Here is a 13,914-nt window from a genome sequence, read left to right as displayed (position 1 = left end):
AGGAGCCAGGGTTCTCCAGAGAAAGAGAGTCCGGGGAGAGATATTTAGGAGATTTTTATGGGAATCGGCTCCTTGATCATGGAAGCTGAGAAGTCCCACAAACTGCTGTCCCTAAGCCGGAGAACCGGAACAGCCGGTGGCATCATTCCGTCCAAGCCCGAAGGCCTGAGAACTGAGGAACCGCTGGTGTCAGTCCCAGAGCGCAAGGCCTGGGAACCGAAAATGCCTGGTCTGTGGGCAGGAGGAGGTGGACGCCCCAGCCCAAGAAGACAGAGGAGCCCCCTGTGCCTGGGTCTGCACTGGGCTGGGTGCTGCCCACCCTCACAGCTGAGGGCAGATCTGTCTTCCTCAGCCGACTGACGAATTCTTACCTCTTCCTGAAATGCCCTTACAGACGCACCAGAAGCCATGATTCGCCAGCTCTCTGGGCATCGCTGAACCCAGTCAACTTGACACAAAAAATTAAGCATCGCAAGTCCACCCCTTGCCAGCTTGGCACCTGTACCCGGCTCCTTAAGCCGTACTTAATCTCTAAAAACACCGTAGTGTGTGGCTAAAAACATCATTCTGAGGCCACGCTTTCACCAACCCTGATACAAGCGTCCTAGGTACAGCGGAAAACATGCTCGTCCCATCCCCAGCAGAGGAGGTGAAGTCCTTGAAGGTGGTGATTTATCCCCTGATATCCCATAACATTAACATTCTGTTGTAAAATTCACGAGGCTTTAATAGTGTGACATAAGTCAGTGCCTCTCATGCTACATGGTGACGGGACAGCAGAGGGAAGCGAGCTAACATGTTTGCTTTGGAGATGTCCACACACAACCCTACAAAATCAGGCGGAAGCGCTCCTGACAGCCGCAGCCCTCCTTTCCACAGGGGCCTGTGGCTGCCGCGGGTCTTTGGAGCCACCGTCTTCTCCAGCCCAGGCTGTGTCACTGTGGCTTTCAGCAGGCGGCTCAGCGGGCCGTGGCTGGCAGGGGTGGAGGAAGACCCCGTTCCAGCACTGTGTGGGGCACCGTGGGGACTTGCAGGTAGCCTGATCTCCCAGGCCATGAGCAGACCCCCAAGCCTGCTCACCAGCAGCCCCTCACAGCCACCTCCAAATGGACCCACAACCTTCCAGTTCAGTGTTTCCCAGGAGGCCCTGCGAGTGTGGGGCCGTCATGCCCTGTGATGGTAAAGTCTGCAGAGCCATCTCCAGGCCTGGGTCTCCCAGGCACGGCACCGAGGCTCCTGGTCCCACAGGCCTCTGGTCCAGGTGACACCAAGCAGCTCCATCTCTGCCAGGACGTCCCCTGGCCCCGAGGCGGGGGCCTCCTTCCCAGGCTGCGGGCACAGGGTGACACCAGAGGGGTCCGTAGCCCCCTCCCCATCTGGCTGCTTCTGGGAGGGCAGGTTGACTAAGTCCCACCTCCAGGTGTGAGAGCAGAGTGGCCGTGTGGGGGACACTCAGCCAGTCCTGGATCAGGTTGGGCCCTGGCCCAAAGCTCTGAGTCTGAGGCAAGGCTGACCAAGAGGGGTCCCCCGGCCTTCCAAGGCCAGTTTCCCCCATCCCCAGTGATCAGGAAGGACAGGGAAGGCCCACGAGGTGGCCCCAGGTGACCTTCCTGTGGAAAGGAGGCCTGTTCCCATGCACACTGGGGTGGACCCTCTGACCGCCAGGCACTGAGGAGGTGGCCTGGGCAGAGGCCTCAGGCACCCCACGCACCTGTTTCCGGGGAGAGGAAGTGCAGGGTGGACCCCTCCCCTTCTTCCACTGTTTCTCCAACGGTCCGCTCCCCTCCCTGTGGCTTGAACTATGTCCTGCCATAGAAATAAGATACGATCTACTTCCTTCCCACAGCTTCCTGCACCCCACCCTGACACACTGCCACCTCCATGTGACTGTGGCTTTAGTTTCATTTCTCAGGGGCTGCCCGTTTCCAGGAAGACCTCTTCTGACTTGGGGTCCCTGGCCTTGGGTGGAGTCCGGGCATCCACTGCCTGCTCCCTGCGGTGATGCAGCCCCTCCCAGGGGCCCCTCCCACCTTCTTGGAGGGGATGTGGGGAGGCGGGCGCAACTGGCTCAGGAGCAAGAGTGAGGCCTCGCACGGCTGAGGGCAGGTGTCCTGGACAGGTCACAGGTCAGATGACAGGAGTGGCTCCCATGAGGCCCTCAGAGGCCGGCTCAGGGCTGGCCAGGGTCCTCTGCAGGGCAAGCTCTGGGGGCTTGCACAGGACCTGGTCATGGGGGGAGGCTGGGCCCTGACTCAGAACCATAGAGGGAGCCCCAACAGCACCCTGTTTGATGGTAACTGGGCCTCAGGCCGGCCGGCACTGGACTCTAATACCCTTCAGGACGTGGGCTCTCTGACCTTCTGCTCAGGCAGACACCAGAGGTCCAGGAAGATCAGTCCTTAAGCAGAGCCCGTGGGAGGGGGCTGTGGGGGCTCTGGGCAGGGATTCTGGGAGATGAGGGGTGGCTCTGGCTACTCCCTCCTGGAGCTGTGGGCTGGGGGGCTCTGTGCTCGGTGGCTCTGTGTGGGGCCTCCAGGGTGTGGTATAGGCCAGGTGGGCTCTTGGCCCAGGCTGAGGGGGTTCTGGGCAGGTCGTGATGGCTGAGAGTGGTCTGCACTGCCCCACACAGAGCCCACCCCTTGCTTTCTGCCTCCAGTCCTGGTCCCATGCCCAGGGCCAGGAGGGCAGCTCAGGGAGTGGAGGCAGCGTCCCAGGGGCTGGAAACCAGGCTGTGGTCCCCAAAGCCTGGCCTGTGCACCCCAACACCCCCATCACCACTGTCTGTTGCTCTCCCAGTGCCAGGGATGGCCAGTTGCCTCCCACAGTCAGGCCTCCATCCAGCTGGCTCCAGCGGCCACACTCCAGGCCTGCGCGGCCCGCCCTGTCCCGGCCCCGCGGTCTGGGCAGCAGGGGCAGCGTCACAGCCAGCCTCGCCTCCGTGGGGCAAGTTGCATTTCTCAGAGGGAAATACTGCCCAGGAGAGACATTTGGGGACTTTCCCGATATGGGAGTGGGGGTTTCCACTCTGACTGCCCATCACTAAGGAGAGGCAGAGCCTTGTACCCACAAGGTGGAGCCAGGGCTGGGTGCGGCGTCCAGAGCAACTGGACATCCAGGTGGAAACACGCAAAACCGCACCCTTATGTTGTGCAAGAAGCGCCAACTATCTGGATAGGTGTCCTCGATCTCACTTCACAGGGAAATCATGAAACGTCTGGGAGAAGACATCAGGGAACATTGCTGTGACCTGAGAGTGCACAGACGTTTCCTGGGCAGAGAGGAAAAAGCAGTGACGAGTGCATTTAAAAATCATCAATTTGGCTTTATTCGAAGGAAAATACTCTAGTTATCAAAAGACACTACACAGAAAATGACCAGGAAGTCTGCAGAGATACTGCCAAACAAACCTCACACAAACATCTTGTATCCAGAATATAGAAAGAATTATCACAAATCAATAAAAAGACACACAACCCCACTTTAAAAATGAACAGAGGAGACTGGAATGGACAGACAGTGCAGGACTAATTGTTTAACAAGTTTTTGTCATGAGGGAAATGCAACTTGAAGCCAGGAAAAGACAGAACCGCACAAGCAACGGAAGAGACACAGTTTTTACGTCTCGACACCACCGACTTTTAAAGACACCAAAACTGTCACACACGAATGGCGAGAGTTAAAATACTGCAACCACTTCGGGAAAGGTTTGGACAGTCCCTTATGATGTTTTCACTAGCCTGCCATATGAGAACCAGAAATGAAATCCCGAGCCCCCGCACCAACAGGCTGAACGGACTCCTCTCGGCCAAGGGGATTCCAGAGAAATCTGAAAAACGTGCCCAAAATTCCGGCATGACAGAGTGGGAGGTGGGACCCGCCGCGTCACCACCCCTCCGTCTGTGGTTGGGACACCACACTCACCAGCATGAAGGTGCAGGTGGAGAGGAGACTGACAAAACAGGTTCTTCGTGGCGATAAGATAGCAAACAATCAACAAGACCTGAGGCCCTGCCTGGCAGGGGTGGAGTCACACACCAGACACTTAAAAGCAGAAACCAGGGGCTGCCGGCCAGGAGGGTTCTCTTTTGCTCTAAAGCAGCACTGGTCTCCAGGAAAGCCATACTCACTCAGGTGCAGCTCACCCACTCCAGACGCTGACACACAGCCCCGCTCCTCTGTGCCACAAGCCCTGAGTTTGATTGGCCAAGAGGCTGATTTCTGTAATTCCGACGAGGGACCACTCAGCAGGGACTGGCTCTGGTTGGTTTTCAGGGGCTGCGCACTGAGCACCTTTGTGTTGCTGCTTCACCTTTCCAGGCAAGGGTCTCATAGGAACACATTTAGATGTCACATGTCCACCCCCAAGGGAACTTGGGACGCATGTCACATGTATGTTTGTTCAGTATGCATGAGTGACGACCCCTTCCTGAATGTTCACGGCTCCTCCAGCAACCCATGGAGCTTGTGTGCTAAGCCAACCTGTTCAGCAAGAGGCTCCTGCCCCAACCCCCTCCTTCCAGGTGCCCGGCCCGGGCTCTGCCAGAGGCTGAGGTGCCCAGCGCATCAGGACAGCCACCCTGAAGGACCTACCCTTTCTAGGAAATAAAGTCTTCTTTCCAATTTTATAGATCTGGGATTTATTCAGTGGGCAGAGCTCACCCGGGGCATTTTAGGAATTTACCCAAAAGACATAAAAGTCTGTGTCTACAAAAGGAATAGCCTAAAATGCTAATAGCAGCTTTATTCATAGTAGTAAGAACTGAAATCCACCCACATGTTCATCATCAGAAAAACGGCCAGACTGTGACTCTTCATGACATGGGTTCAAGTCAGTAATGAAAAGGAACAAAACTCTCAAACATGCTCAAGGGACACGGACGCTCAGGGACAGGGCTCTCCCTGAAAACAGGCAGTGCCCTCAGGCAGGTCCCTTCCCTCCTGGTCTCAGTCTCCCCAGCTGTGCCAGGGGGACGCCAGGTGGGACCCAACTGGGTTTCCAAAAATAAAAGGAAATCTAAGTCTCAGAGAAAGGGGAGCTGTGGGCGGATTGGGGGAAGGCCCTCGGGGGCTGGACTCGGTCCTGGAGAAGGAAAGGGCTGTGGGGGGGACACCAGGCAGGTCCCACGTGCTGTACCCCGTATGGCCGTGGCTGGTGTCCCAGTGCTTGGGTGCAGACCCAGTGGACAGGAACCATGCTACAGGGTGACAGACTGCCCATCGTGGGGCCCGCAGGGTTCATGCCCCATCCCTCGGGGTCCGGAGCTCTGGATGGTCCCAGCCCCGGCTCTCTCCCCCTGCAGACACCCAGGCTTAGCACCATCTCCATGCAGCTGTGGGCAACTCGCCCCTCTGCAGGAATTTCAAGCAAATGGCGATGGCACTTTTGGTTTTCATCTCTGGGAAGCGCTTTCTGGGCAGGAAGGTGGGAGGGAGGTTGATGTGAGGGGTGGTCTTGAGTTCTCCTGAGGGGCAGGTTAGGGCAGCACAGGGCAGGGAATGTGGGGCTGGGGCAGGGGCTGCTGCCGACTCTTGACCAGAGGGGACACAGCAGGTGGAGGAGGGTCTCACCCAGACCGGACCCTAGGCAGGTCAAGAAGCTTGGGGGTCCCTGCTGAGGTGAGGACACAGTGGAGGTGCAGGCAACCAGGAATGAGGGGACCTTCCCACAGGCAGGGACACAGCCCACGTGCAGGGGGCCTGGCCTCGGTGGGGACACAGCCAGGTGCAGGGGGCAGGGAAGTGCTCACTCAAGGGAAGACACCTACAGGTGCAGGGGCAGGGGGTGCTCACTCAAGGGAAGACACCTACAGGTGCAGGGGCAGGGGGTGTTCACTCAAGGGAAGACACCTACAGGTGCAGGCAGGAGTGAGCTTCACCTAGGCAGGGTCAGGGAACATGAGGGGCCCTCCCAGGTGGAGACACAGTGGAGGTTGAGTGGGGGTCTCACCCCAGTGGGGACACAGTGCAGGTGCAATAAGCATGGGGCCCTCACTGAGATGGACACAGCATTCATTCAGGGAGGCAGAAATGGGGGCCCTTGTTCAGGCAGGGACCTGGAGGAGGTGCAGGCATCTGGGGGACCCTGCCTCAAGAGGGGCCAGGTGCAGGGAGCAGGTATTGGGGTCCTGGNGGGGCAGGGGTGCTCACTCAAGGGAAGACACCTACAGGTGCAGGGGCAGGGGTGTTCACTCAAGGGAAGACACCTACAGGTGCAGGCAGGAGTGAGCTTCACCTAGGCAGGGTCAGGGAACATGAGGGGCCCTCCCAGGTGGAGACACAGTGGAGGTTGAGTGGGGTCTCACCCCAGTGGGGACACAGTGCAGGTGCAATAAGCATGGGGCCCTCACTGAGATGGACACAGCATTCATTCAGGGAGGCAGAAATGGGGCCCTTGTTCAGGCAGGGACCTGGAGGAGGTGCAGGCATCTGGGGGACCCTGCCTCAAGAGGGGCCAGGTGCAGGGAGCAGGTATTGGGGTCCTGGAGCCAAGAGCGCAGGTAGGAGTAGTGGAGCTCAGATGGAGGCTCAGAAGAGCTGGGCCAGTCTCCAGAGTCCAGGGCTGGCTGAGCGTGGCCAGTGGGTCCGGGTGTGTTGCATGCCAGGAGGATGCCAGGCTGTGGGGCAGGGCCCCTGTGGCCATCCTGGCTGTGCACCTGGGTGGCAACTGGTGGGGCGGGAGCTGGGGCTGCAGGTGTGGTGTTCCCAGAGGCCCAGGTGCCCTCTCTCACACTCCCGGGCCCTCTGGGTTATGGGAACCAGCCAGCTCCTGCCCTGTCCCCTCAGGTGTCCTGCAGGCACAGCTCCTCAGCGGGGCCCAGGCCAATGGCAGATCTTAACGTGTCCCTCTCCTTCTTCTTTGCCACCTTCGCCCTCTGTGAGGCGGCCAGGCGGGCCTCCAAGGCCCTGCTCCCAGTGGGCGCCTATGAAGGCTTCGCCCGGGAGGTGGTGGGCGCGGTGCAGCTCGGGGCCTGCTGCCTGGAGATGAGGACGCTGGTCGAGCTCGGGCCCTGGGCTGGGGGCTTCGGGCCTGACCTGCTGCTCACCCTGCTCTTCCTTCTCTTCCTGGTGCACGGGGCCACCTTGGACGGGGCCTTGGCCAACCCCACCGTGTCCCTGCAGGAGTTCCTCATGGCCAAGGTGTCTCTGCCTGACACACTGCTGAAGCTGGCGGCCCAGGGGCTGGGCATGCAGGCCGCCAGCACCCTGACGCACCTCTGCTGGGCCTGGGAGCTCAGCGACCTGCACCTGCTACAGAGCCTCATGGCCCAGAGCTGCAGCTCAGCCCTGCGCACATCTGTGCCCCACGGGGCGCTTGTGGAGGCCGCCTGCGCCTTTTGTTTCCATCTGATCCTCCTGCACCTGCGGCACAGTCCTCCCGCCTACAGGGTGCCCGCCGTGGCTCTGCTGGTCACCGTCACGGCCTACACAGGTGAGCACTAATTCCCCGTCCCCTGAGCCCCTCAAGACCCCTCCACCTGTGTGGCCTCCATGCACACTCAGGCCCGTTCACACCCAGGATAGGGGGCTGCTGGCCCAGGTGGCCAACAAACCCACAAGAAGGGGCGGTGATTTCCTGGGACCTGGCAGGTGGACGAGGGCCTGTGCTGGACATGGGGTGCTGTGGAGGAGCCTGTCCCCTGCCAGGGCCATCATGGCCACTGCACCTCTCCCCAGTCCCAGCTGTTCCCGTTCCTCCCAGAAGTTCTGCATCTGTGGTATTTGGGACCGCCGAGGCAGGCGCTTCCTGGCCCAGCCCTAGTCTGGTGTGGGAGTCCCTGCACCCTCTATCACCCCTTCCAGAGTGACAGGTCCTGTCCCACCTGCCCCACTCGGTCTCCCTGACCTCCTAATGACACCCACATCTGTGATCCCTGCCTGCACCTAGGCTGACCATAGGACCCACCTCTCATAGTCCCCTCGCCCCCTTGTGAGCTCCCTCCACTCAGACCCTCCCTCTGATCCAGCCCCCCATGTCTGCTTTCCCCTCCGAGCGCTAGTCTCCACCACCACGAAAGCCTTTGTTTGGCAAGCTCCCGGGACAGGTGTCCACAGCGCTGGGGCTGCGGGGAGAGCCGGGGCGGCCGCCTTGTGCTACAGGCACTGGGGACACCACAGGAAGGGCTGCAGGGAGCATGGCGCCAGGTCTCCTTCCCGGGGTCCGAGGTCCTAATCAGGACAGGACCAGCACTTGGGTCCATGGCACTGCCCCTGACCCAGCACTGGGCAGACACCACAGAACCTGGATCACAAAGGCCATAGGAAGGTGCCACCAGAGCCCTGTACAGATTGGGAAACTGAGGCACGGGTGAGCAGGGATCTCTGCAGGGACACACCTCTGTGGCAGATTGCCCGGGCCTCTGTCCTGGGTGGCACCGGAGAGCTCCTGTCAAGGGTCCTGCCTCCATGAAGCCGAAGGAGCCTGGTTTCAGGGACAGAGCTGCCCATCCTCAGGGTCCTGGTTTACACGTGGGTGGACGCAGGCTCCATGTCTCTGTGGCCCTTGCCATCCGCTGGGCCCACTCCCTGCTCTTCCCTGCCCAGAGGCAGGTCCCTGGTATGGGTGGATCCTGTTATTTGGGGTGGTCACCCCGGCCTGGGGCTGCAGAACAGTGGCCCGGCTGCAGCTGCCTTCCCTTGTCTCACATCACACAGCCGGGTCCTCTCCTCTCCTCTGCTGCTGACCCTTTCTGAGATCTCTCTCCGTCTCTCCTCTCTCTCTCTGTCTCCCTGTCTCTGTTTCTTTTTGTCTCTCTCTCACTATCTGTCTCTCTTAGTCTCTGTCTCCGTCTCTCTCTGTCCCTATCTTTCTCCAGGGCCACATCCCCCAAGGTGGGGTGTTGGAGGGTAGCATGGATGGGTCACGGGAGTCCGGGTGAGACGTCGGGAGGGTGTTCGACGGCCCTGGGGCCCCCAAGCTGCTGACCCTGCCCCAGAGCTTGACTAAACCAGCCTGGCTGTGTTGTGTGTCCATCGGTACGGGGGGCCAGGCGGGGCTCCAGGAGCCAAGAGTAACCCCCAGGCACACAGTGGGTTCTCGGTGTGGGCTCGGTGGTGGGTGTCAAGTCCTGGCCTGGAGAGGGGTGTCAGGCAGGGCTGGGGACCAGGGTTGACTGTGCTCTGCCCACAGCCGGGCCTTTTACGTCCGCCTTCTTCAACCCTGCCCTGGCCGCCTCTGTGACCTTTGGCTGCTCAGGACACACCTTACTGGAGTATGCCCAGGTGTACTGGCTGGGCCCTCTGACAGGTAAGAGCAGGTGCGAGGTGGGGTCCCTAGGGCTGCTGGGGCCCAGAGAGCGTCCTGGCACGTGGGGTCCTACAGAGTGGCAGTGAGGGTGCTGGGTCAGTGCTCCTGGGGAGGTCTCTGCAGTGGGCACGGTGTGTGGGGAAGGGGCTGTGATGGCACATCTCACTGTGGACACCGTCCTGGTGCTGAGTAAGCTGCAGCCAGGTAAGAAGGGGGCAGGCTGGGGAGAGGCCAGCCTTGCAAGGGGTGCTGGGCACATGGGGAATGGTGTCTGCAGTGGGGCTCCATGAACCTGGGGTTCCCATCCCAGGGGGCATCTCCACACACCCGGAGCTAGGCTCCCCCGAGAGGGGCTCATTCTGGAGTCCCTGAATCCTCAGGATACAGGGAGCCCCACTTAGATGATATAGGGTGCCATCGTGCACTTACAGGGCTGTGAGCATGGGGGTGGAGCAGCCGGTCCCTTTGCCTCCTGGTGGGGCGGGTCTGGGACGCGCTGATGCACACAGGGGACCCCTCAGCTCCTCCACAGTGCGTGCCCCTCCTTCCCTGCATCCTGGACCCAAGTAGAGGAGCAGCAGGGGGAGGTCATGGAGCTCCCTCTTGGCCCTAGATCTGGGGATTCTGGTTCCTGGTGTCAGAGGCCCAGGTGGAGCCCACACCTTCTCCTTCCCGCACCTGCTCTCAGACACTCAGCTCCACCTCACTGAGGTACCAGAAGGGCCGTTGGGTTCCTGTGGAATTCTGGAAGCTTTTTTCAGCTTCTGCTGGCTCTACACTGGGGAGGTCCCAGGGGCAATGCATCAGCCTCCCCTGGGGGGAAAGACAGGAGCTGGAGGTCTCTCAGGCACCCTGGCCCTGCAATGGTGACACTGACGTCATCGTGATCTGTCACCGTGGTTCTGTTGTGGTCACACTATCTCAGGCATGTGCACGGCCCTAGAAAGGGCATGAAGTGCATCAGGAACCCACTCCTCCCCTCCTCCCCGAGGCAGCCCCTCCCTCTGCTAGGAAGCAGCTGAGTGTTGGCCTCTCTGTCCCCACACACAGGGCCTGCAGGGCTTCTCTGAGACTCTTCAGTTCAGGCGTCAACCCTGGGCTGTCTCCTGCAATGTGGGGGGCCGGCTTTCCTCCCTTGCGGCCCCCGCACTCCCCTGCGGATCCTTCACCCAGGGTGGGTCGGCCTCCTCCCCCTGATGAGCTCCAGAGCCCTCTCATGAAAACACGACTCGGGGGAGCTGTGGTGGCCCAGGAGGCCTCTCCTTTCCTACACAGGCCTTGCTTCCTGAGGGTGACAAGGTCCTGGACTCTCTCCTGCCCAGGCTTCTGGGTGCTTTGGTTAATTCAACACCAGTGCCCTGCGTGGGCACCGTCTCCCCCAAGGACCCACAGCCCTGGGTTACCCACAGGTGTCCATCTCCGGTCCGGGGCTGCCCTTTACCGCTCTCCTGGTTGCATTTCTGTTTCCTGCTTTCCTCATGGCCTCCTGTTTTGGTTTATTCCTTCTTTTTGTTGGTGCCCGTCTCACAGTAGCTTTTGAGAACGGGGACCTGGCAGGTACACTTCAGACTTCCTGTGTCTGAAATACAGTATCCTGGTTCTGACCTGCACTTGAGTGTCGGCGAGGCCTGGGCAGAGTTCCGGGTGGGAGATCAGTTTCCTCCTGAGTTTCTCAGGCCGCACGCGATGGCCTGCGGTGGCTTCATGGGCTACAAGGCAAAGGACGCAACGAAGAGTCTTCACGTGACAGGGTTGTATGCTCAGGCAGCTCTGGGGGCTGGAGCCTGTGATCACGGCATTGACAGGGTCAGCCGTCCTTGGAGGCTGCTGGGGAGGAGCCTCCTGCCTCTTCCCCACTCTGGGGGCCTCTGGCACCCCTGGTGTCCCCAGGCTTGGAGACGCACCACTCCCATGTCTGCCGATTCCCCTGGCTGCTTCCTCTGTGTCATTGTCTGTCTCTTCATATAGGGACACCAGTCATTGAATTTGAGGTTCACTCTACTCAAGTATGACATCACCTTAATTTAACTAATTTTATGTCCCAGGCCCTATTTCTAACAAGGGCACATCCTGTATTCTGGGAAGGACATGTCGCTGGGGAAATACTCTTCACCCCGCTACAACCTCTCACTGTAGAACCACCTCTGTGGAGAAGCCCAAAGGGCATTTGCAGCTTCTAGGAGCCAAGTAGGAAGAGGCTGGGATCCCGGTTTCAGGCGGGACTCCAGGCTTAGGCGGGCCTGATGCTCGAGTCCACATGCCCCCTCTAGAGAGGAACCTGTCTCCTGCCAGGGCCAGGGAGGGAGGCACTGGCTGTTTCTGTATTTTGGGGTTTGGGGCTCTGGAGCCTCCCATGTGGAACTGCTGTCCCTCCTCCTAGGTGAGTCCCAGGGCTACCCCATCCCACAGAGACCCGGGCACCCGCTTCTGAAAGCATGGGGCATCTGCGGAGGAACTGGGTTGTTTCCCGGCTTTCGTCCCTGCGGAGGGGGATCCGGCCCCTCTATGTCATCAGTGTCTTGTCAGTCCCACACTGTGCTCCTGCGTCTCTTCCCGTCTCATCCATCTGGATGCTTGACACTTCTGGCAGCACCCCTTTCCTGCCATCTTAGAGCGACTTCAGGAACCCGCAAAACAGGCTGTGTCCCTCCATTAACCTCCTTTATCCACATGTGCAGTGTCAGCATGAGCCCTGAGGAGCTCTGAGGCTGCAGGCAGGAGCCCCGTAGCCAGGTGTGGACATGGGGCTGGCTCCCTGGGTGTGAGCGGCCACCCGCACCTGCTGGCTGCGCCCCTGAGCAGGTCACCTGGCCTCCTTGGGCCTGCCCTCCTGGGAGCAGAGATAGGACCAGCGTGGGCCTTGGAGGGCTGAGTGAGGGGAACAGCCGGTCTCAGCAAGCTATAGGTACAGGGGCCACTGTCCGGAGCCACAGCAGCTGCAGGTGGTGACAGGCAGGTCCCGCTCAGGCCAGCCCTAGTGGAGCCAACACGCTGCAGGTTAAATCCTTAGAGGACTGAGATCAAACTTGAAGAGGATCCACTCTCCCCTTCTGCCCAGGACACCTGCCCTTCCCAATGACCTGGAAGGCAGGCGGGGATTTAGGAGTCTCTGCTCCTGGAGTTCTGGAAGAACGTGGCCCTGAGGATTCAGTCAGGCCCAGCCTCCCACCCAGGGGCACCCACATCTTGTCCACTCACATCCCCCACCTCTACGCCAGGCCACAGCCCTGCAAACAGCCACCCTGGGACGCCACATCAGGTCCTGGAGGAAAATGGCCACCGAAGCTCTGGAGGTGGCTCAGGACAATGTGGGGGGAGGGGAATTCCAGTCACTCATCCCAGAGGGTGGTTCAGGAGTACAAGGAACCCCACGGGCTTGCCCGTATCCCCACGGCTGGCATACCTAGAGGGAGGGGCATGACCAGGGAGGGAAGACCAGGACCAGGCAGGGGCTGGGCCTCAGGGTTCTTGGGGCCCCTGGCCAGGCTGCCTGGCTCCCCTGTCCTAGCACAGGCCTGGGAGTGGGTGTCCTGTCTGTGTTTGGGCACAGGAGCCCTGCAGCCCACCTGGGACCTGCCTTCTCTTGCAGGGATGGTCCTGGCTGTGCTGCTGCACCAGGGCCGCCTTCCCCGCCTTTTCCAGAGGAACCTGTTCTACAGCCAGAAGAACAAGTACCGAACACCCCGAGGGAAGCCGGCCCCGGCCTCGGGGGACACCCAGACCCCTGCGAAGGGGCCAGTGGCCGGGAGCCTGGGCGCAGCAGTGTTGAGGGGCCGCATTCCAGCTGAGCGGCCTTGCTCTGTGTGAGTCCGTGTGAGGGCCCTGCTAAGAGGGAACCCCGCCACTCCCACAGAAGCCGTTTATCAATAAACCATTCCTAAGGCCTGTGTGTCCCCTGGGCCCAAGAGAGGCTTCTGGATGGGCAGGCGGGGTGTGTGGAAACACGGTGAGGCTGGTCTGAGTCTCCCCATCTCCCGCGGGCTCCTTCCTGCCTCTTGTTACAGAAGAAGCAGGAGAGGAAAGGGCAGGATGACAGGGAACAGCCCAGGGAGTTTGCCAGGTCCCAAGTCTGCAAAGATGGTGCTGCAGCCCTGGATGTGCCTGGGAGGGAGCCCACAGCCAGGGAAGCCTTAGGCCCGCCGGGACGCTGAAGATGGTGCTGGAGCCTGAGGCTGCTTGTGAATCAGGCACAGGGCACCCAGTGCCACCACCCCTGAGTTCGCGCCCCTCAGGACCATGGCCTGGTCATCACCCAAAGCCGGGTCACTCGCTGGGACCTTGCGGCAGAACTGGGACCTGGAGACATGACGCCTCCAGCCATTTCCTTACCAAAGAACAGAGCGGGTCTGGAAACTTCCACCCAAAGGAGACAAGGGCCCCTCTGCTCCGGGTCCTGCTGCCCCATCCAGAGGGAGTGAGTGAGGTGCTGGTGGTCCTGCCGCAGGCCGCACCCCGTCTTCTGGTGGGCCGCAGCCCCTGGGCCCAGCTGCTCTGCTATGGGGGAAGGAGGAGAGGAGAAAGCCGGAACATGTCCCCGATTCGGTGGGCTATGGGACACCCCAACCCCCAGTGAGACCTCCACCCCGGCCAGTGTCCAGGCTCTCGACACCACCGCGAGAAGGAATTCAGGGGCAAGTTGGCAAACAGTGAAAGACCAGAGATTTCCTGCG

The 13,914-nt window shown here is 60.4% G+C and overlaps 1 protein-coding gene across 1 annotated transcript; it reads left to right on the top strand.

The window, feature by feature from the left end:
• Positions 1-6,418: 6,418 nt before the first annotated feature.
• AQP12B (aquaporin 12B) lies at positions 6,419-13,032 on the top strand. The gene is given in 4 exon segments (XM_017860667.1): positions 6,419-7,429; positions 9,128-9,244; positions 12,834-12,977; positions 12,980-13,032. Coding segments are annotated over 4 exon segments (1,137 nt in total). The 5' UTR covers positions 6,419-6,606.
• Positions 13,033-13,914: the final 882 nt, after the last annotated feature.

This window comes from Rhinopithecus bieti, unplaced genomic scaffold, assembly GCF_001698545.2.
Source record: "Rhinopithecus bieti isolate Rb0 unplaced genomic scaffold, ASM169854v2 scaffold_56246, whole genome shotgun sequence".
NCBI classification, from domain to species: domain Eukaryota; kingdom Metazoa; phylum Chordata; class Mammalia; order Primates; family Cercopithecidae; genus Rhinopithecus; species Rhinopithecus bieti.
Note: the sequence above shows the minus strand (reverse complement) of the source record. Positions and strands in the feature narration are given on the sequence as shown.